Source organism: Fukomys damarensis, unplaced genomic scaffold (assembly GCF_012274545.1).
Source record: "Fukomys damarensis isolate Sample0158 unplaced genomic scaffold, DMR_v1.0_HiC HiC_scaffold_28, whole genome shotgun sequence".
NCBI lineage: Eukaryota > Metazoa > Chordata > Mammalia > Rodentia > Bathyergidae > Fukomys > Fukomys damarensis.
Genome location: NW_022900940.1, coordinates 39,617,883 through 39,642,271, shown reverse-complemented (window position 1 = coordinate 39,642,271; position 24,389 = coordinate 39,617,883). Strand labels below are relative to the sequence as shown.

Genomic DNA, 24,389 nt, shown 5'->3' with positions numbered 1-24,389 from the left:
GCAAAAAGGCTAAGGTTGAGGGCAGCCATCTTATGCAGGCCCAAGCAGTCTCTCACACATAGCCACATTTGTTAAGTGTTTGGGGTCCTTTATTCATGTGAGCTGAGTCAAATTTATATATTCTAAAGCCAGGCTCCAGAACTATCGAGGCAAAGGCTAAGGTTGAGGGCAGCCATCTTATGCAGGCCCAAGCAGTCTCTCACACATAGCCACATTTGTTAAGTGTTTGGGGTCCTTTATTCATGTGAGCTGAGTCAAATTTATATATTCTAAAGCCAGGCAGTCCAGAACTACAGTGTATTATCTATCGGACATCATAGAGTTACTCTAAGGTTTACTTTTCATCTGTAAAATGGAAGTACCTAGCATTTGGTTGCTGTGACTTAATGAGAAAATGCAAACAGAGGGCCTAAACATCATGGCTAATGACAAGTTCATACTTGGTAGACCTTAGTCTCTGTGATGACAAGTTAAGCATCTGTAATGATGTCATTCGTAGATTAGGTATTTTATACACGGATAATGCTAATTCCAGGCCAGGTTAGAAAATGCTTCTCAAAGCACTGTGTGCATAATGGGAGTCACAACACAGTAGCAATAAACCACAGCCTAGTATCTCAGCAGGGCAAAAATAGTCAAATATATCCCATGAATGTTCATCTTTTCTATATACATATTAATTTGTTTCTTGTATATGCCATTGGGAAAGTGGTTACGTCTTACTTTATGGATTGAGTATTTTTTTTCATTGTTTGCAGAATATCAGCTTGCTTTAAATGTGCAAACCTCTGCTCCTGGTCCATTAATCATCAATAATGGGAATAGTTAATGTGCTGCAAAGCATGAAAAATTGATTTAAAGACAGAATTCTTCTAGTGCTCTTACCTTTAAATACAGTGGGATTTCTGGCCTTCTGCACTCCTGACATGTGCTGGCTGATTGTTTGCCCCATGCGCTATGGATGTGTTGCAGCACTCGTGGCCTCTGCCCACCAAGGTCAACAACTCTCGCTTTCCCTTGCCCTCCTCCCCCAGCCAGCTGTCCTCTGGCTGAGTGCTGCTGGTCTCCAGGAAGCAGGAAGTGTGGCGTGGGACTGTGCTCTTGGGCCCCTGGACAGAAGAACTTCAGGTCCCCCTCTGCAGGCGGTTCCCACACAGTGTGGGGCATGCTGATTCCCACAGCACCAGTTGGAAAACTCACAGCCGATCTGTTGATAACCACAAATTCAGATAGCGGGTCAAATAATCAGCACTGTAGCTTTACTTGGAAAAATTACTTGGGTTCAGTTTTACTTCGTTCTTTTCTCTCCTCATTTTGGTTTTTGCATTTGCCAGTTGCTGCAGAGTAAAGTTTTACAGTTGACCTTGACTTCAACATAATGATTGATTTTTTTCTTTTCTGTTTGTTTTCCCTTATTTTTCAGCTCCCACAGGCTCAAAAGGTAAACTCTCTTCCGTCACACCCAGTCATTCTCAGAGCTCACAAGTCATGCATGTTTCCATGGTGCTGTGCATTTTGCACTATTTGTGACCAGTGAAATGGTTTTCCTCTTACAGCTTCAGAAACCTGAGGTCGGGCAGGATCAGAGGGATCCATGCCCTCAGCGTCCACTACCCGCTTGCCACATTAGTCCACCCAAAGAACCCTTTCACAGTCCATGACTGAAGGGTGAATCTATGCCTAATGACTTTCCTAAGAATTCCGAGATAATAGGTCGAGAGTAAGTTTGGAGTTTTCCTTCAAACATAACATTCCAGGGCTTTTCTGGAAGTCTCTCAGGGAGACAGATAGTGTGAATAATCCGTAAAGCCTAGTGATCAAGTTCAAATTCTGGGCTTTTAAGCCAGATCTCTGAGGCCTCCCCATTGGGTTCCGTTTATTTCTAAAAAAAAAAAAAAACGCAGCTCCTTTGTGTGTCTTATTACCTGTATTATACAGAGCAAATGAGAGTGGAGTTCTTGTCAATGGCCAGACCCTTTCACTGGTCCTCATTGTCTACCAGAGATGATCTGGCCCCACCATCCCAAATGTTCTCTGTCCACAAAAACTCCATAAGGTTGCAGTGATGGCTTTGCTGTGTTGTCCCCATGTCTCATGTCATCATATCCTGAGGACAGTTGTGGTTAAGAAAAAGACACACCGTGCCTGCGGCATTATTCCCCCTGTGTATTTAAGAAACATAAGCAAGCCTTCCGAAGGACATAGCAACTTCTGGGAGCCAGATGTGTGCTGGTTTCATCTCAAGAGTTAAGGTATGGTGGCGCCACCCTGAAATGTAAGCAGCATTTCTCAAGCTTTCCATTTCAGAGCAGGGATGACTTGGTTCTTTCTCCCTGGGACAGATAGCACAACTGCTGTACAGAAGACCGTCTGTTCAGACCATATGGACAACCGGAGGCCTAGAAATCATTACACAATTGCTCAAATATATTGGAGATATTTAAACAAGGCGAGATGTGCTAGTGTGTGACTTGGCTTGTGGTAATGCTTGATTACACTTCAGTGCCATCACAAAAGGACTGAACACTTCATTAAAACTTAAAAGTATTCAAGGAGGGCAACAGCTCCCAGGGTATATGTATGGTCAGAAATCTCGATTGTTTATAAGGCTCAATGTCTTTGATAGGACGTGCCTTCTTAATTGCCTACATTTGAAAGGGGTTTGTTTTGTTTTGCTTTCTGTGAGGAGACTCAACAAATTTAATGCTCAGAAATGGACCTGTGCTAATTTACTGGCATTTATTCATCAAAGCTCCACTGATCTGCACACAAAAGTGTTCCTGTTGTAGAAGATTCTTCATGAATTGCAGGTGCTGTCAGCCATGGAATTTTAAAACAAAAAACCAAGACAGAACATGGTAAGGACAAGTGTTGCTGGGCGGTATGACTCAATAGCACTTCGTTGCGTTCATGTCTTCTGTCATCCCGTACGGACGGGCATGACATGCCCAGAAAGTGGAGAATGTGATCACACACAGTCCCGAATTGAGGAACATTCCTCAGCTGGTGCTCTCGTTCTCTCCTGGTCTCCAGAAGAGGACAGATAGTTCAAAGGGCTTCTTCTGTAGGAATACCTCTGCCTCCTTTTCCTATCCTGCCTGCAAATTATCTTTTCCTATTGCTGTAGAGATGGTACTTGCCTCTAAAAAATACAAAAAGCCCTGTGTGAAGCTTCAGAACTCTTTGGGGCTAGTTTCTGGGTATCCAGCTGTGAAGAAGAAGTTGGGGTTTGAGCCCCCGATCTCTGGTCTGGAAGGTGAGGGGCGCTGAGGTGAGGCTTTGGCAGATGAAAAGCATTCTCCCACAGGACTGAGCTCCGCATCTGGTGATGTGCCCACATCTCTACCTCTCTGCTTCTGTCCCTCTCTCCAGTATGGCACACATAGGGGCTTTTGCTATAAGGTTGAAGTTCTTACGAGCCTCACTTTCCTTCAAATGTCCTGTCTTGCTGCTTGGCCAGCGAAGGCCTGCATCCATTCATAATCATGACCAAAGTGTGCAACTTCTCTAAGCATCAGTGCTCGTGTAGATTTAAGGAGAGTGGTAGGCTCTGGTCCCAGTGTTTGTCATGACAGTCATTTCTCTAGCCCAGAACCTGACCTGTGTTGTACACTCACGAGAGGTAAAGTTCCAGGGCCAGTTGGTGTGGCTCAGCCCCTGGGGCTCCAGAGAAAATCCCGAGAGCAGTCATGGAGGAAAGGGGGCTCTGGGATCCTGCCCATATCTGAGATCCTGACTCAAACCTGAGGAAGAGTCAGGAGGTGACAGAAGAGCCCGGCAGTTCCTATTTCACAGGGAGATGTGCATCAGCCGACTGTAACTGCTCCACGGATTCAGAAAGAAATGGAAAATGGTCTTGGAACCCTTGAAAAGCAAAGGTTTCGAAGAATAATTTTTCGAGAGATTTTTTTCCCCCAATTCCTCTCACATTATCTATAGATTGCAGCCATCTGTGGACATGAGTCTAATGAGTTCCTTCCACAGCCAAGAGTTTGTTGTTTGGGGGTAAAAGGGAGGCACCCTCGGCAGCTACGTCTTTGGCCTACTTTTCGCATGAGGTCATGAGCACATGCACTGGACCATATGGTGTCTGCATTTGTGCTGTTTTTGTTGTAATCTTTGTATCATCTGCAACTGTTTTCTCTATAAATATTTTAAATACGTGTTTCTCTGTAAGCGTGCTTATTTTATTCTCTTGGCTGGTCTACAACTAAAACTGTCCCGTTTGGGTGTACGTCTTATGTATAACAGTCTTTCATAATTGTTGTCTATAACTGTTACGATTTTCACAATTCTAGCATTTTTGGGGGGCTTCCCAAGTTTCTCAGCTACACCTTCACAATGATTTTGTAAAACAATGGTTTGCCTAAGAAAGTGTTTTTTCAATAATTCGTAAGTAAGCACCTCCCAGGTAATTCCTAGGCTGTATAATCTTGAACCCTTGACATCACATTGAGGGGATGCTTTGGCTGTGACTGATGATATTAAACATTTTCACTAAACACGGAGGCAGTGGGACTGGGGATTTAGCTCAGTGGTGCCACTGCCTGCCTTGCAAGCGGAAGGACCCAAGTTTGATCCCCGGTACAAATAAATAAATAAATAAGAAGGTAGTGTCCTGCATTCCTGGCTAAAACCCATGTAACAGTGAGGACCTGATGCCTTCAGGGGAGCTCACCCACTCTTTTCACCCTAATGGAACTGTTTTCTTCTGTGGATTGATCAACCTTAAATTCAAGGAAGAGGACTCCATGTGAGAGTCTCACCTTTTTTTCTCTTACACGATAGTTTTTGCCTTCTCCAAAAACAAAACAAACAAACAAAAAAAAAACCACAGGAATTTCATCTTATAAGGGTGACACAGCAGAAAGAGTAAAGCCATTTACACATCAGTGTGTGGTTACCGAACTGTTGAAAAACAAAAAATGTCCATTTCATAGCAGCATTTTTATTCCCGTAGTTTCTGCATATAGGAGCTACACATCAGCTGTTTGTGATGAGGTTAATCAATACAGATGTAGCGATGTCGAATGAGCCTTGAAGATTTAGTTAGCGGTGCCCTTTGGGGAATTCCACATCTGGCCAGGTACATAGTTACCTTGAGACACTGGTACCTTTCCCTCCTTTTCCTGCCGCGTTCGCGTGACCTTAGCGTTTGCAGAGATTTCCTGGCCATTTCCTAGGTGCTCTGTGTCTTTCCTGGTGCTGTATTAGTTAATGTCAGCCTGAGAATTCTGAGGAGGCATAAGCATTTTTCTCAAAACCATAGTTAAAGCAAACCACATCTAATCCTGTTTGGAACAGCAGTTGATGCATTCGGAGCTGCACAGTCTGGCAAAATGATCCCTGTTTAATAGCCTGGCCGCATGTTTTGTTTCCTGTTAGGAATAGCTTAACTTGCCGCCTTGAACAAACACAGCAGGGTTCAAGATCTGTTGCTCTATGCCTGCTGTGATATTCTGTGCTGCTTAACTTGTGTGAGGACTGGGGAGTGCATAAATTAACTTCTTAAATGGAGGTCGATTTTTGGTCTTTGTTTCAGGAAACACTGTTTTATTAATCCCCCCACACCCCAGGGTAAATGGGTTCCTAAGCCATTTGTTTTGTTTCCTTGTTTATAATATATGGGGGGGGGTAAGTGGAAGCATTCATTTATCTAAATCTTCCCTTCCTTTCCCTTTTTTAATCTTTCTTTTCTTCCTTCCTTCTTTTTTCCTTCTTTCCTTCCTTTCTTCTTCCTTTTTTTATCCTTTTTTTTTATTGTTTGTTTGTTTTTGTTTTTTGAGACAGGGTTTTGCTGTGTAAGTTCAGGCTGGCCTTGAACTCACTGTGTAGCCCAGGCAGGCCTAACTTTCAGCTGTCCTCCTGCCTCAGCCTCCCTAGTGCTGGGATGACAGGTGTGCATCGCCATGCCCAGCTTTTATCATGTTCTTTAGATAAAAACCTTGTATGAGTAGAATTTGGCTGCCTCTTATCTCTGTGTAATCAGACTTCAGCAATTGGAGGACATCATTATTACTATTCTTTGCCTCATTTAACTGTTATACTTTCAACTGTTGGATTAACTGTCATTGAAAATCGAAAATTGAAAGTTTGCAAAGCCTTCTCTTTTGTACAACTGCAGGTCTAGTGATTTTAGTGTTTCATTACAGTTGTGTAACCAGCAATTGAAGTGCAAAACTGAGAAGAGGTAACTATTTACATTTGGTTCCAGTTTTTGACTCATTGGCTTTTTATCTCTACTCGCTTAGCGTGGAAATTTTTATTTCCAATTTCCAGTGATAACCCTGTTGTTGTTGTTTCTTTTTCTCATCATCTGCTTACTACTTTAGAGGAACATATGCAGGCATCTTTTATATACATTCCCAACTGCGGGCTAAAATTAATATGCTCACAGTCTGCAAGACGATAGAGGTCCACCAGACTACAGCTTTGGCTCTTAACACCTGTTTGGTCAGTAGGCAAGGGAAACAGATGCCACAGGAAGTTCCGTGAGTTCAGCTTTTCCTGTGTCCAGTGTGACAGACTGGCAATCTGGGCAGTGGTGTATCACCCAGCCACAGTGACAGTCACCAAAGGAAAACGGTAGTCCTCCACTGGTGTGTAGAAATGTCTCTGTGACAGCCCGGGGCAGCTGTGCTGCTTCTGAGGAAGGACGTGAATTCTGCAAGTCTTGGTGACCCTTTTTCTGTGGTTCTGTCCTACCCAGAGCTTGAGACCACGAATAAATGAATGCAAGACCCTCAGATTCAAAGTGCATAGCCTCCTGGTGGCAGACACCTAACAGAGCAGGACACAGATTTCAGCTACAGCCCCTCTGGGGCTGGTGGGGGACAGGGAGCCCTGTTTGGAAGCAGGACGCCATTTGCATTTCTTATTGGAAAGAAACAACTTGTCAACATTACACAATCCCAAAATTGGATGTATCTACTTGTGAGTTTACCCCGTTTTCATATTTATGTGAATGTTTCAAGTGTGTATATTATTATAATCAAGAGTGAAATGATAAAAGAGATTCACTTTAATTATAAAACATTGTTAAAATTCAGCTTTTACAGTAATGCATGAGATTTGTTTAACAGTCTTCAAAAAAATGTTACCAGTGTGTGTCAAGAACTTTCACATGTGCATGCTTTGACTCATTAATGCTTGCTGAATTTAGCCTAAATTAACGAGTGACTTGCAATTTTATTTATAATGAGGAAAAGAAGATCCAAAATACTCAAATAGGAAAGTGATTATAAAAGTCACTGAACTTACAAAAAGCAGAATGTTAGGAAGCTATTAAAAAATTATAGGTCAGGGCCAAGGATTTAACTCAGTGGTGTCACCCCCTGCCCTGAAAGAGCAAGGTCCTGAGTTCGATCCCTGGTACCAAAAAAAAAAAAAAAAAAAAATTATTAGGTTAAAATCATGTACATCTGTTTGTAACATTTTGTGTATTTGTGATCTTTGCGATGTGTGCATATAGGCTGTGTAAACAGATGTACAAAACAATATTGGAAGGTCTTCTTAGTGGTTATTAGTGGAAGACATAGATATTAATAAGAAGTTTATCCTCTATATATTTCTGTATTTTTCAAATCCTGTGCAATGAATACGTCTTAGATTTGTAAGTAGATAATTATGTTTATGCTGATGAACTAATTGCATTACCCACAAATCCATTAAACAGAACAGACTAATGGGTCAGCCTGCCAATTGTTTGCGGAGCCCAACCTTCTCCAGGAGCGGAAAGTGGGCAACTGGACTCAGGTGTGCAAACTCGCACATAGTCGCCCTGATTCTTGACACTGACAGCTGTGCTCAGAAGTTGTAGAGCTGTAAACAGTGGTTGTCCTGCTTGGGACAAATTTAAAATACTTCTTTTTATTAATAATTCTTATTTCCTACTAGAAAGAAAGGTCGATTTTTTATCTTTAGTCAGAGATCCAGTCCATGCAGGTGGGACCTTAACCTCAGGTGGAAGGAAGGGCTCTTCTGGCAGAAATGTGGGAAAATGAAGCTGGGTGAGGATGTAGTTTGCTCACATTGCTGCTTAGCGAACATTCCGGAATGGTGCAGCGCCTCCTGCTGTGCTCCCCACATCCAGGGAGACACCCCACTCTTCTGCAGAGGCTGGGCAGCCCCATGGTTGCCAAGACCGACTCTGGTGTCAGCTGGGGGTGGGGTTGAGGCCCTAACTTCTGTCCCTTGTGACTGTGGGCCCAGGCCACCACTGCTCTGAGCCTTTGCTCTCTCATCATCACGGGGTGGAGACATCTCTGTCAAAGGACTTCCTGAGAAGCTCAGGCTCAGCACTTAGGACCCACCGTGCTAAGTGCTCCATCCGGAGGTGTGGTGGCCACGGCAGGGCAGCAACAGTGCTGATGACCCTGCCAGCCACTTACCAGTGTACCCAAGCATCAGGGGTCTCTACACACTGACTACCCAAGGCTCAGCCAGTCCATTCTTATTTGTGCAAGAGACACTCATGCGCCCGTTGTTTTATATCGACCAATTTTTGCATATTTTTTTATTTAGAATGTTGTCTTTGCCTTTGATGTTTGTTTCAAGTGAAATCTATTAGTTCTGGTTTTTTTACTAATTTGTGTTTATTGTATTTCTGAAAACTAACCTAGAACTTTGCACTACAATCTCTAAAAACTCTTATTGTAAGTACTTCAGATATAATTTCTATACTTCTTCAGAATATTTTTTTTTTTTTTTTTTTTTTTTTTTTTTTTTTTTTTGGTGGTACTGGGATCAAACTGGGGACCTTCGGCTTGCGAAGCAGGTAGTGGAACCACTGAGCTAAATCCCCAGACCCAGCGATGTTCTTTTACAATACCAAACGGACACATCTGGGACACTGAGACTGAGTAGGAAGGAAGGGCCAACAGATCTGCAAAAGAAAAAACTGAAAAGGAGAAATGTTAGCGTATCAGAGAGGAAAAGTCTGTATTATGAAATGGAAGGACAAGAAAGACATCTCCTTACTGTCAACTATTCATAACACAGAAATGATACGCCTTGAAAGACAAAACAAAACTAAAAAAATTCCAGAAATGGTCAGAGCTTATAATAATGCTAGAGGTGGAATTGATAGAATTAAGCTATTCTGTAATCAAAAAGTGAGGGGGAAAATATTATTATAAAATATTTGGGCACCTTCTGGACCAAACAGGGTGGAACTTTCATTTATTCAAAACAAGGGGCCTCAGAAATTCATTTACAATTTAAATTAGCTCTAATAGACCAAATAATTAAAAATACGGGATAGGGAAATGCCAACCATCACCCGTGTCTTCACCATTACCATTATTATAGTTGTGTTATTGAAATTATATCACCCATAGGGAGAAAGGACAGGCTGACGTAGTGTAGAGTGTGTTGTTGTTCCAAGAAAGACAATAATACAAAAAGAATTCTGAAGGCCAGGCGTGGTGGCGCACACCTGTAATCCCAGCACTCAGGAGGTGAAGGCAGGTGGATCACTGAGTTCGAGACCAGCCTGGACTACATAGTGAGTTCCAGGTCAGTCTCAACTACATGGTGAGACCCTGTCTCAAAAAACCAAAAAAAAAAAAAAACCAAAAAAAAAAAAAAAATTCGGCCAAAGACCAGATACTGCTGTCCACATTGTAACATGTGTTGTGTATGGATGTTTTTAGATGTATCATACGCCAAGAAATAACTGAATTTGATAAAATTGCCATTTTACATTTCCTGTTATATTACCTTATAAAAGTTAATGAAAAATATGCAAGTTTTGGTCATTCTGTATTTAAATATTGGACTGGTAAGCAGTTAGCACACAAAAATTTGATCAAATAAAGGCAGAAACATTGATGTCACCTGGTGTTCTTAGAAAAAAATAGGCCAAAGAAATAAGCATTTATGAAGCTGAAAACCAGGAATTGATTTTAAAATCTCTGCTATGCAAAGAATTTCTAGTTTCAGACTTAACTTTTAGTGTCTTAGGAATTCAAAGACTTGTTTCAAAAATTCTCATTTAAACTATGTGAATATTTGCTATTTATTTAAATCAGGCACGATCATGAAGTACTCTCTTGAGGTGTTAATACAAACTATTTATAACATTGCTAAAGATAAAATGTCTTTTGAGACTCAAAGGAGCATCTGAATGAAAACAGTTGGATTTAAAAACTTGTTTTCATCTCAGTTGTGCTTACATCCCCCAAAGAAATACAAATTTCCTTCTCTGTGTGGAAAAGGAGGTGAAGCAGCGAGAGAGGTCCTGCCCAAAGCTTGACAGGGACTTACGGCAGGGCCATAGTGCCAGGAGAGCCGATATTAAACCTAGACCAGTGTGGAAAGGGATATCACTGGATCCCCAGTCTCTGACCTCCTCGCTTTGGGATGCAAGGTCATTTTTATAGATGTGGCCCTAAGCAATCTTGAATGCAAAGAGTTGGATTTCCATTTTGAAGTTGTCTCCATAATTCCTGATAGGCTTCAAACTCCTGTGCGCATCCCTTCATACAGCTGATATGTTTTCTATAAAATAACTTATGCCGGGCAAGGTGGTGCACCCCTGTAATCCCAGCACTCGAGAAGCTGAGGCAGGAGGATCACTGCGAGTTAAAATCAGCATGGGCTACATAGTGAATTCCAGGTCAGTCTCAACTACATAGTGAGACCTTGTCTCAAACCCCCCCCCAAAGTAAAAACAAAGTAAAATAACTTATAAGTCTATATTTAATGGCCCAAACCCTGGATGCTACGTCATTTCAAGGATAGCTTCATGAAGTACCTTAGTGAAAGAGTGAATGAAATAACACAAAATATATGGACGTGAGTCGGAAATGTATTTTCTTTCGGATTGCCTTAGAGAGAGAATGTATAAACAGCACCCTCCAACACAGGGGCAAATACAAATCAGCAAGGTTCATTGGCTTACTTGAAAATCAAGTCTGTCCAAATGCGAACGTAAGTCAAGGCTGTATCACATCAGTGACTTTTCATCTGACTTCACTGGGCAGGTCTGGGACATAGACCTCCTAAATGCCATGAGTTCTTCGCATACCTGCGTACTATGTACTCAGAGGCATAGCCTTTCTTTTTTTTCTTTTCTTTTCTTTTTTGTTAGTCCTAGGAATCAAACTCATCAGGCCATGGCACCACAGAGCTTAATCCAAGGCATAGCCTTTCTTTACATTTGTGGCACATTTTTTTTTTTACAAACATGACAGTGTTTATCTGCCATTGTTTCTGCGCATAAAGATGGAAAAATTAGTGATTTTAATGCAGTAACCGCCTTTCACTTTTGCTGCTGGATTGTGACGTGTTCATTGGTCTGGTCATAGTTCAGCTGCCTGATCCTTTTTCCAGTTATGTGATGTACTCGTCAGACCCCTCACCCCAGTCACCGCAAACCTGCGTGTCACCTAGTTCCATGGGAACTGCAGGGCTGGGTCTGGATGAGGTGCCGGGCATCTCCTACTGAAGGATTCAACTGAAATGACCCTCTGGGTAAACTGGAGTGATTGCACAATCGGACGCAGCAATGCTGTGAAGAAATTAAAAAACAGAGAATTAGATGTTTATCCTTTTGAATTAGCCTGAAGGGTTTTGGAAAACCCAGCCAAGTTTCATGAAGTACAAAAATGTTAGGCAAAAACTAATGCCATGGTATGGATTTGTTTTTTCCAGAAATGACTCACGGAATTGAACCACTTGCTGAATCATGAGCTCTGTGTGCTTGGATTAAACCCATGCCTACTTGCCCACGCCTGGAACACATTAGGTGATTTGGAGGCTGGGCGCTGGAGCACATGGCCTTTCTTCCTGACTGCCTTCCTCCATCCCCAGCACGCTCCTTCAACTTCTTTTAATATGTGTAGCTGTCATTTATTACCCCAGTCCTACCCGAAGCGTGTTTAACCTGGAAGGTCACGATACTCTGTCATAGGACAAAAGAGAAATATCTTCATAGTTTGTTTACATGGCTCAGGTGGAGAGGCTGATGAAGCTCAAATTTGATAGAGTAATGAGTGGATTTCAAAGGAGCATACGAGCTTCTCTTCCCAAGCCCGCAGGAACATCCCTTATGAGATTTGCCCTTGTCAGACGTGCCAGGCACGATGCTGGCTGTTATGTTCATAGTCTGCTTTGTCTTTCCAAGAACTCTTGGGGGCTGTTCCTATTACAAGGGTGACTTACTTGATTGCCTCTTTCACTGCCCTGTAAGCTCCTGAAGGCAAAACATAACATTTGTCCTTATTCTCTGAAACAGGCTGAGGGCAGAATGATTTGCACCCGGGCTTTGGCAACTGGTCGACTAAGGCTCTTATCTCCACCTGCTGCTTTCTATGACCTGGAACAAGCTCTTTTGCCCTTTTAATTAATTAATTAATTAATTTATTTATTTGGTACCGGGGATTGAACTCGGATCCTTGCGCTTGCAAGGCAGGCCACCGAACCACTGAGCTAAATCCCCGGCCTTTGCCCCTTTATTTTTAATCTTTCACCTATTAAATGAACACAGTTTGTAAGGTCCGTGTCGGGATCAGCCCTAAGACAACATACGTGTACAACATTTAAAGCAGTGTTGTGCAATAGCAAGCCGTGTTTGGCAGTGGATCTGCCTAAGCCGATGTATGCATGGAAACATGGTAGGGAGGGTGCTGGATGGAAGAATTGACGAACACAAATATCCCAGCAAGTTTGAGCAGCCTGCTCTAGGATTTTAATTCAGAGCTATTGCCTGAAGTCATAGAGTTCAACTAAGCTCTTAAGTAAGTTAAGTCCTTTCTCTGTTATCACTGTGACATTGGCTGGGCATCATGATCCTGTTGTCCCTATCAGGAGCAGCGGCTTCTGAAAACCCACCATAGACTCAGGCTTCCCACACTGATGGAGGCGTAATACTTCCGGCAAATATCGATGTTGCTTCCCTTTTTCCCAGTAATTGGAAGATATAAGTCATTGAGCTGGGTCTGTAACTTAGGACTAAACATCTCGACCGAGGGAGGGCCCCGTCCAACCAGGAACACAGAAATGAAAAGACCAGGAGAATATTACTAATGGACACATCCGAGCTGTCTTGGAGGCTGCTTTGTTTATTAGGGCACAGCCTGGTTATGTCAAGAGCACCTGGGAATAATGGCAGTGAGGATTATCAGGAGGCACTGGATTTTGGCCAATGTTCATGATCTACTTGCACATGTTACTGATCCCCCGTTGTGGAAGACAGTAAGTGAAGGAGCCCTGAGTTTTGTCTGAGGTCTCTGTGATTCCTGTCCTCTCTGGGTCTCCTTTCAGTGAAATGTCTGTGCTGGAATAAACTGATTCAGGGATCATTTGCTGAGCACTTGTTGTGTACCCGGCTCTCTGCAAAATCCTTAGTTTGAAAGAGGAACCGTTCCTGCTTCTGCCCTACACAATTGCTGGTTCTTCTTCCTGCCGCAGCACTCAGTGACTTTGTATTAACAGTTTGCACAGATTTGGTCCTAGATGGTATCTTTGGTTGTACAGTAAATATGATTATCTTTGTATTGAAGTCTGAGAACATCTGGTTCCCATTTCCACTTAGTTATGGAAGGTTTTATAGAGGAAGCGGCATTTCAGGGGGTCTTTAAACAAGGGGAAGGTTTTCTCCCAGTGCCCCAAAGCTCCAACAGTTGGCTCTGTTTTCAGGCATCTATTGGGAGGTGTCTAAACCGCGTTTGTGAAGATGTGAATGTTTGGCCACAACCGGGGCGGGGGGAGAGATAGTTATATGTCAGAGTGTGTCATGAATATTGGCCCAAAGCCAGCGCCTCATGACAGCCCTCACTGTCATCATTCCTGAGTGCCCTTAAACAGGTTGCACCCTAGTAAAGAAGGCAGTTTCCAAGACAGCTTTTAGATGTGCTAGTCAGTAATGCTCTCTCAACTCTGTGTGTGTGTGAATGTTCCTGGTCAAAGCCAGGGCCCTCCCTCTTTGGAGATGTTTACTCATAAGCCACAGACCAAGTTTAATGACATCTGTATGGATAGATAAATATAGATATATGTATTTATAGATAGATAGATAGATTGGTGCTGGGGATTGAACTCGGGTCCTTGCATTTGCAAGGTGGGTGGCAGAACCACGGAGCTAAATCCCTGGCCCAATGACATATTTTAGAGAGACTGGGAAAAGGGAAAACAATATCAGTATTTTCCTGAATAATAATTATTTTATTAGAAGAAAAGCTACTTCATAGATTTTCATATATGATGTTCCAATGTTATCCGGCATAATCCTTCACAAAAGCTGTGTTCGGGTTGTCAGAAAAAGGAAAAGCAAATTCCCCAATCTGGTTCATACACGATGCAGTCCAAGTTTTGCTTTTTTCTTGAACAACTACAAATACAGTAAAATCTCAAAGGTTTCAGAATCTCCAAATCTCAGATGCAAGTAGTAATGATTCAGTAAGAAAAGGAGAAAATGTCTTGGCCAGAAACAAAAGATTATTTATATAGCATTCCCATGGATTAAATGACTACCAAGACAATCAAGGGCAAAACAAGAGAAATGTTACTTACTTTTATTTACTTATCTCTTCTTATTCTCCACTGTCATTTTGTTGTGGAGTTACATTATTCAGGATTCAAATATCTTGCAAAAATGTTGGAAAATACCAGTGCCTAATAGAAAACTAAACAATGAGTTGTGCTCTTAATTTGTCTAGAGTTTTTAAAACAAAGCAGTTCATTTCAACAGTGTTGTAAAAGATCATTCATATTGCTTACATTGAAATACCGGCTTTTCTCTGAAAAGTAACGCCAGCTTTTTCTGATGCCTCACTGTGAAGGGCATCCAAAATACTGATAGTCAAATTTAAATTTTTACTGAGACTATAAAAACTTTACTCTCATAATATTTTCAGTGTAAGGGATTGTTTTTTTTATCTTCATGTAAAACAGACTTTCCAAAACAGGATTTAAAAATTTATTATCATCACATTTAGTTTTAGGCATTAATCTTCATTGCAAGCACAGGTTATTATGTGTTTTATTTAGAAAACACTATCTGTGGATGAGACTGTATGGGGTTGCTCCTATTATTGAAAATTGTAGTCATACAGAAAAGAAATGAGAAAACCACACGTGCTCACACTATACACACATAAGAAGTAGAAATATTTGCTTGTGATTTTATGGACGGAGTAAAACATCACACTTGGCGGTGGAGCTGCTGAGGGCCAAGCGTCCCTGCTTGGCTCTCTCTGAGGTGCTCCTCAAAGCGAAGCCTGCTTCAGGTTCCAGCACATCTCCTCGGCCCCCTGACACCAGTATAGAGCTGCTCCTTGTTCCTGGCACTTGGGGCTGCACTCCTTGGCAGGGAGTACCCTGCATTCTGCACACTTCCCTGAATCTTCCCGGTAGTAAACGTTCAGCCCACCCACTCCGATGTGTTCTTTGTTTCCTGCTTGGTCGTGATAACGGAAAGTCCTGTCCTCTTTGTCCATTACAGTTTACAGTAGATGTGTGTAGCTGCACACAGTAGGCAGCATTGTTTTCTGTGTTTAAACCCTTACAGAAAGTTATGCACCCATGTGTACTTCTGTTACTTGCTTCATTTTCCGATGGTGAGATTTATCCGTGTTGCCTTGTGAAGATGACCCATTTTTGTTTTAAGAGAATTTACACCTAGCCTTCAGGTCCCATAACTGGGACAAAAAATTTTCAGGGGAAAAATCCAGGAGAATTGCTCTTAGAGTGTGTGTGTGTGTGTGTGTGTGTGTGTGGCCACTATATTGCCAGTTGTGATGTAGGAGTCTTGGTTCTACTACTGAAACAAGCTCCTCCTTCTTTCCTTTCTCAATGTCTTTTTAGATCATTGAGTGAATGGTCGAGTAAATAAGTTTTTAAATATGCATATTGAGAGAGGGAAGCCTCTCAAAACTGGTCGCTATTAAAGCACCTAGAAAATGTCGTGATTATCACTGACAGTTACGGAGATCCGAAGGCTACAAGAGTACGTTGGTCAGCTGAGTCACGTCACACTGACATCAGCCAAACAGTGGCAGTCTGGGGGCTGCTGTGGTGAGCGTGAGACGCAGCAGGATTTCCTGGCCACCTGTCGGTCCTTCCTCTGTCCCCATCTGCACCACGGGCTGCCTACACAGAAAATGCCCTGCCATGTGCAGCCAGTGCGTCCTCGCCAGACCCTCTCCTGGCCACCTCCATCCTGTGCTGAAGACGGTGATGCTGCAGTGGGAGGAGGGGGTGGGGGGACTGGCCAGGGAAAGAGGTGGATGCAGATAGCTTTTGTGCTGGGGGTAGGAAAAGCCCGGAGGTTCTGGCTGGGAGGGTCCTCTTCATAGCACCATGTTCTGCTCATGCTCCGTTTTCCTGATTACATGGCCTTCCTTCGTGTGTCCTACTTCATACAGAGGGTTAGCACAGTGACGTCCAGCCATCCTGTTCTCCCCTTGCCACGGGGTATAAAATGGAGCAAGTGGGTGACAGGTTTCCACCCTGTACTGAAGCCCCTCATTATGTGCTACCCAGAGGTTGGCCTTTGGGAATCCCCAGGTCATTAGTGGCCTTAGCTGATGGGTAGAGAGGATACCAAGGAGTTGCCTTCCCTTCTGCTCATGTTGCACTTTAGAAGGCAGATTGAAAGGAGCTCACCTTCCCTGAACTCCTTGGTCACATTCCCAGATCCTTAAAGAGCTAATTAATGGTTCCTCTTTCAAAATGTCTCATCTGATACTTAAACATGTACACAGCTGTGTGTTCCTACTTCATAGTCCTGTTTCTTTCCCCTCAAGGCAAAGATTATTGACAACTAATGGCTGATATAGCCTCTGCTTCTACTGGGTGAGTTTCTAAGTGATACCAGCTGCCATTTAAATATGTTTTCACTGCAAAGGCTCCTGCCCTGAAAATACCTTGTCTCTCAGGACATTGTGCCTGCAATTCATGCGAACTGCCACTAGATGGTGACAGCGTCTTTTTTCATAAAGTGCAAGTTGATGTTCATTGCAGGTAGTGACAGACAAACAATAGAATAGCAGCTGTGTACTTAAGATCCTAGGCACATTATAATACATAGTATACTATGTATCGTGTAGCATTATACATCTGTACTATGAACTCCACTGATACAGTCAGTACGTTGATCAACACCTGTAAGGAAAGAAAAACACACATAAGAGGAGCAAAGTACAGGAGAAATTTGATACCCGACTCGCGTTTAGGAGTTCGCTTTTGTTCTTTCTTGGCTTACAGCTCACCTTCCCAAGCAGAGTTTGCCTCTTAGAGCCCACGCCTCAGGCCCTGAGCAGATCTGCGGAGAGCCCTGCCCTGAATGCGCCTGGGCGTCTTCTCTGGGCCCGGCCCAGCTCACCTCTTTTCCCTGGAACCTGGCCCTCACCAAGAGGCTTCCGGCCTCAAGAGAAACGGGGTCCCGCCCCCGGCCCCAGCAGGCTTCCTTTGAACAGAGATGTGTGGAAGGCAAACAGCAGATGCGCTTCAAAAGCACAGGCTCCTGGGGGCGCTATAGCCTGCGCTGCTCCTGAAGCAGGGGCGTCGACCCCCAAGCTGGCCTTCGCTAAAGCTTTGCCCCTCTGCGTCCTGGTGTGGCCAAAAACTGATTCTTGTCCACAGCTTTTATTCATTCTTACGATTTTTCTTAAATCACAGTGACAACAACTTTTTATGTCATCATAGAGTGGTCATTTCCCCAAGTGGTACCTATTACTGTCTACTGTTTGCTAATTTGCTGGGAAGAGGTACCTGAGTTTCTTCCCTTGAAGGAAGTTCGACCACTTATTTTGAGGATGTTGGGACAGTTTTCCCTGTGGCCTTTTGTGACCTTAGAAAGTGCTCGCTGTGTGGGCGGCAGTGTCTCCTGCAACCACCCCAGCGGGAATCTAGAGGTCCCTGTGTCTTTTGCGGTCCATGTCAGCACTTGTGTGAGTCAGGACTCTACCAAGAGTCACAAATCCAGGCCGTGCTCATTTGGGCGGAAATGTGAAATGTATTGGCTCAAGTAACACAGTAAGGAAGAAAGCACAGATGGGGATCGGCCTCAAGACTGAAAGTGTCTAGAAACTGAACCTTCTCTACTCTGCTCCCTCTCTCTTTCTGTACCTTTGCTTCTCCTTTCCTGTCCCTTCCCTTCCCTTCACTTGACTTGTCCTCTCTCTTTCTCTCTGAAACACACACACACACACACACACACACACACACACACACACACACACACACACCCTTCATCGTCTCTGTGGTCTGACTTTGTTTTTTCAGACTAATTGCCTGTCTCATTGTTCTGTGGAGAAGGGGATGTACACAGCCCCCTCTGTTCTTGTTGGGAGTTAACATACTTAGAACCATCTACAAAAGAGAGGAAAGAATCTTTGCCATTAGCTCCACGCAGAAAAAAAGATAAGAATCCCAGGTATTCTAGCTTGGATCATGTGCCTAATAAGTTCATCGGTGTGACCTACACAATACAGTCGTGTGTTTGTATTAGCTCTGTGTGTATGGTGCAGCCAAGGCTGGATGTCTAGACATACCCTCAGATTCGGGGAGGCTGCCTGCCATAAACATTTCTTGGCTGGATGGGAAGAGAATCTAAAGGAAGGGGTGATATTTGTAGAAGGGGAAAATGGTACTCAACAATTTAAAAAGCACCTGCCCTCTCATTGCCTCATTTATAAATGTCCTTCCTGTAAAGCAGATGGAATGACCCTGGGAACTTCTTGGTAGTTAAGCCTGCTTTTAGGACACATTCTGAGTCTGTCACAGGATCCCTGGCAGATGCCAGTGTGTGCCACGCGTTCTTACTATAGTCCCAGCTAGCCCGGAGAAGACGGCTGCTCTGCTTCCCAGACAAGAGGCAGTGTGCCAGCCCCGCCAGCCCTCCTTGCTCTGCCTCGGGAACTCTTCTCTCCAGGTGGACAGGGGTCCCTTGGCGATGCCATCCATGTGTTATTATTCCCAGTGCCTTCACAGCTTGCGGCATGGAACTTGGCACCTAACAGATGCCGATGGAATGTTCTGCAAGGAAATAGATGAATAGCAATGCCCAGACCAGCAGCAGAATGGAGAGACCGTAGTGTGGCTTTGTTGTGCTCTCTGGGGCCACACCCAAGGGCTGGCCACATTGCTGAGTGAGAAACTTGTGGAGCATAAGAGTAGAGCCCTGGCAGGGTGGCACAGACCTTGCTCACAAGTCTGAATGCACATGCGTGATTAACTTGGGAAGCTGACAGGAAGCAGTCAATCTGTTGAGCAAGTTTGTGTTTTATAAACCAGATGTTCGGTATTATTATTCATCGTTTCCTTTGATACCAGAATGGTCCCCATTATGTAGCATAGGAAATGAAGGATATGGAATAATACACACTTATTATACAACAGAACACTACCACCAAGCATTTTGAATGCCTGTTCAAAGCCTGGGCACGTGTGATTTAACAGCAGCTCATTTTAAGGTTCTCTCTTGGACTTAAATGAATGGAATTTCCCTCAGGTGGACCATGGTGACCTCCTCCTGCTCCTACCCTTTGGAAAATGAGTGTTGACTCTCCATCTGCAATTTTCTTGGAAGCTACGCATATGAATCCAAAGCAGTGCTTTTGCCTCCGCGGCAACTACAGGTTGGGGGCCACAGGAAAGCAGGGACCCACCGGTGTGTGGGGAGGACAGAGGGATTCCGGTAGTGGTTGGCTGCATAACATCTGCTCGAGGGTCTGGAAATAGCTCTTGCCACTGGCTGCTGTTTCTATGGCAGAAGCACAGAATGCCTTTTGATCGTGAAGTACTCAGGATGCAGGTGAACTTTCAAATTGATTTCCTTTTCCGCGAAATGTTTAAGATTCAGAGTCCAGACTTGTGGAGACTGGGAAGGATAGGAATGCTGGGTAGGGGTGAGTCTGAAGGTTGAACAGGTGCTGTTCCTGGGCTTCTGCCAGCCCTTCTGGCCACGTGATGAGCTGGTGCACATAGAAAGTATACAAGGCCGGGTGCTGACCAAGCCTGTTTAGATTGGAGCCAGAGCTGCCCCCAGAAGAGGAGCACGGGAGACCATAGTTTCACTTGTGAACTTGGCCAGACTGGATGCAGTGCATTTCCTTTGTTTAGCTGGGGCTGGTTACAAATGAGTGGTTTCAGTACAAATGCAATATTATAGGGATTTTTTAGAAAGTAATGTTGTAGTGATTACATTTGGAATTAGCCCCTGAGTGAAGTTGATACTCTATTCTGGCTTAATATTTGGAAGTTCATTTCCCATGATTTTGTGTTCGTGCCAGGACAATTACTAGTGATTTATAACTGATTTTTACTGGTTGCAGGAGAAAAGCTTCATTTCTCATTATTGTCAATGATATGTTTTGATTTTCATCTATGATACATCTTGGCATTGCTTGAAATTTTGATTTGGGTTGCACAGTGGAAGTTGTCCAGGGTTATGGATCAGCTCAAATCAGTTTTCTGTATAGCATTAAGGATTAATCAGGGAGTCAGACTTTGGGAAGACTTCTGATTCCAAGAGAGTTGTTTACTGTGGGCTGGTGCTGCCCTGAAAACGGCCTTGAATGCCTCCAGTGGTGGCCGCCATATACTTTACGCACTGTATTTTTAGCAAGATGTTGGGGCCATGTTTCCATAGGCGGATACAGACTGTATATATTACTGTACTTGGTTCCTAACAATAAAAACTGTCCACAGAGTCTCCTACTTAATAGTATCTGGTTATAAGCATTAATAAAATAAATTTGTTTAGTTATTCAAGTATACAATAGGTATGTGAACACCATGTATATTAATCATGGTTCTCCAGAGAAACAGAAGCAACAGGAGAACTGAAGCAACGTAGAAAAAGAATATGTATGCGTGTCTTTGTGTGTACATGTATATATTGTGTGGGTACAGCATGTGTATTATAGAGAATATATATCTGTGCACACATATGTATATGGAAAGACAGATTTCTACCAATGAACTGTCTTGCATGACCGCAGAGTCTGACGAATCTGAAATCCGTAACGCAGGCTGGCCAAATGGAAATCCCAGGGAGAGTTAACACTGCGGTCTTGAGTTTAAGGGCAAATTAGAGGCAGAATTTCTTCTTCCCTGTTGTCTTTGCTTTTAAAACCTTCAGTTGATTGGATGAGACCTGTCCTCATTATGGAAGATAATCTGCTATACTCTACTGAATTAATTCCAAATTATACATTAAAAAGTACCTTTCTAGCAACTATCTAGAATGGTGGCCTATGAAACAAGTAGGAATCCTGACCGACCCAAAATGAGACATAAAATTAACCATCATGCCATGAGTTCTTGGACCTTAGGAACCAGGAAAATCTGGCCTCATCTCACTTTCCATGGAAGAGTGTGGACCCACCTGGATATAGATGCAAAGCTATCAAAAACAAGGCTCCCGATTCTGCTTGAGAGTTTTCTCAGCACCTGCCAGCCTCCTTCTTACAGAGGGCACTGAAGTGGAAAGGGCTGTCCAGCCATGCCTCTTGGAATTTGATATGCATACTGATTGGTAAAATAAGATTCCCATTCAGAGGGTTTAGAATAAGGCCCAGGCTTGCTCACTCCCAGCAAGCACTTGAGTGCTTCCTTCCTGTGCACGGCAGTGATGTCTCCTGGCCCCAAGAATCCACTAGAAGGACATGAGAAAAGGTAAACTGAGCCTAGTGACTCCTAAGACACTGGCCAATGTGTGAGGCATCAACTGCTTGGATCTCAAGATCATCTTTTTATGATGTCCCTTCCCAAGAAATGTGAGAAATACTTGATTATTCCTTGGATCTAAAGATACAGAGAAGTAAAAATGGACCAGAAAACACTCTAGACTGAAGATGGTAGATTCCGGTTCACAGAGTGCTTCACTTTTCATGCTTGAGTAGGCTGTGAAACCAGGAAGTATTTCATCACCCCACTCAGACTTGCCAGGCCAATTTTGGTGCCTGTCAACAGTGCTGCGAGTCTTGGTCTCTCCTTGGATTCTGTTGCTTATGAGCTGTATGACCTTGAAGATGGGGAACCAGGAGATCAGCCATCTTTGAGCCCCTCCGTATCCCAGGTATCCTATGCGGGGTGGTTACATTTCATCTGCATGGCAATGGTGTTGTGGGAAAGTCTGTCTTCTTACATCTGAGGACAATAAAGCTCAGCTAGTGCAGTTAAGAAGGAGTCAGAGCTGAGGACTCCAAGCCTTCTGTGATCCAGGTCTGTTTTCCCCGTTTGTTACTGGGGTGCAATAGGCATTTCCACTGTATACTTCACAGCACAGTGTGAAAAGCAAGCGTAGCGTGGGTCTGACAGTGCCCGTCTGCATTTGAAAAGAGTGCACACCTGGCATCGTATTTCGAGGGTCTTTCCTTGAATAGAAATACTCAGCTTCTTAGTCATGATTTTCAAAGTCATATGATTATCTATTTATGTTGTTTTTGCTTCGTTTTTCCATCTGGGAATCTGTGGCATGAAAGGGCTTTGCCTGGCCTACCTTGTGGAGAATAAACGTTTCCTGGTTCTGTGTGGTTTCCCCCAGGGCAGCTCACAAGTCTTTCTGCTTGTGCTTTTTGACACTTGAGTTTTAGATCATGGAAAAGTATTATTAGTGTACAGATTGAACATTAATGTCTGGTGAATAAAATAGCAAAATCAATCCATTGTAATAAAACAAATCGCTACGATCCAAACACAGCTTTATTTTGGATCAAAATGACTGATGGTTACCTTGTTTTCTCAGCTGAGGGACAGGACCCTCCTCACCTGCACTTTCTTCCCTGCTAAAGCTCCAACAGGTGCTGGCCTGATCTCTGCAGCCCTGCCCAGCACAGGATGTGGCTGTCACAGGGGCTGGCCTCCAGCCCTGAGGTTCCAGAGCCTTCTCAGTAACCAGCTTTTCTCTCTCTGTCCAGCTTGCTGATGATCAGGGCCTCGTTTTGATGACCACAGTGGCCATGCCCGTGTTTAGTAAACAGAATGAAACCGTGAGTATGGTGGTTGTGCTTCCCCCCTGGTGCCGGAAAGGTTAACTTCTCAGACCCCTTCTCATTCAAGCTCTGGTGACTCTTTTCCCTAAGGCTAGAGGGTATTTGATTTTTTCGTATTGTTTTGAACCCCCAAGTCAAACATAAATGTGACTTAAATAGACAACAGTTTAGAGTCTGTAGCATCTTTAGCCCCTTTCTAAAACTTCACTGTCAAAAGACCTGAGGGAGAGAAAGTGGGAGAATCCCTAGTGAAATGAACTGAGTTCTCACCAGTTCATATTTATCAGTTTTGAATGGCTTTCCAAGCACCACAAACGGGTTGCTTAAAAAACAAATTTACTCTCTAATAGTTGTGGAGGCTGGAAGTCTGAAACCAAGATGTTGGCAAGGCCATGGCAGCTTGTAGGGCAGAATGGAAGAATCTTTCTTTGCCTCTTCCCAGCTTCTGGGCACCTGGCACCCTTTAGCTTATAGTGGCATCTTTCCAATCTCTGCCTGTATTTTTTTTCAAGTGGCCTTTATTTCCCTCAAGTCTTCTTTTTCCTTATAAGGAGGCCAGTTACTGGGCTCAAGGCCCATCCTAGATCCAGAATGATTTCCTCTCTGTGTCCTTAACTCTTACACCTACAGAGACCCCATTTCCAAGTAGTACCACAGTCCGAGGTCCTGAGTGAACACGAATTTGCAGGGCTACTACTCAAGCCATGGCAAACTTTAGAGGAGATGATGAACAGCAGAAACTTGTATATCCTTCCGAATGGTCTTTCTGACTTTGGAAATTCCTGCAAATCACAGTGACCACCTGCCTTAGAAACTGGGACATTCAGGTCTCTTCCTTCACTCCAGTCCTTGGTTCCAACTTGCTGTGAAAGCTTCTGGGGTTGTTATATCTCCTTCTGGTCATTTGCGGTCTGTTTCTTCTGGGCAGCAGGTGGCTGTGTAAACTGAGAGATCAGTTGGTTACCCTGCTGTCTTTACTGTAAAATTCTTTCATAAGAGAAACTGGTTCCTGGTTAGAATCCTTAGCTGCTGAGATCATTGTACTCTTTCTCATCAGCTTTTAAATTCTAGGAAGGCAAATAGGGGAGCAGATTATGCTGGGACCTAGTGGTCGATGTCTGCTTGGAGACTCTGCCCTTCTTGGCTAGTAATGTTCTGTGTGTGGGGTGCAAGACAGAAAAGGGCCTTCTTAGGAGTCGGGGTGAATCCTCCGTCTGGGTCAGTCTGAAGACGAAACTGGACATGATTTATGGCAAGTGGTTTCTTGTGAGCTCCTGGTTTGGGTTCACTGTTATTATCGTTCAATGTTTATTTTCAACAGAGATCGAAGGGCATTCTCCTGGGTGTGGTCGGCACAGATGTCCCAGTGAAGGAACTTCTGAAGACCATCCCCAAATACAAGGTAACGGATGACCTTACTGATGACATCCGCGCAGGGCAGACCAG

The 24,389-nt window shown here is 43.6% G+C and overlaps 1 protein-coding gene across 1 annotated transcript in view; it reads left to right on the top strand.

The window, feature by feature from the left end:
- Cacna2d3 (calcium voltage-gated channel auxiliary subunit alpha2delta 3) overlaps window positions 1-24,389 on the top strand; it is a 650,190-nt gene that overhangs the window by 420,669 nt on the left and 205,132 nt on the right. Inside the window, exons 13-15 of the mRNA XM_010643030.2 lie at window positions 1,424-1,441; window positions 22,869-22,940; window positions 24,265-24,345. Of these exons, the coding sequence (XP_010641332.1) occupies window positions 1,424-1,441; window positions 22,869-22,940; window positions 24,265-24,345 (171 nt within the window). The remainder of the gene's footprint in view (window positions 1-1,423; window positions 1,442-22,868; window positions 22,941-24,264; window positions 24,346-24,389) is intronic.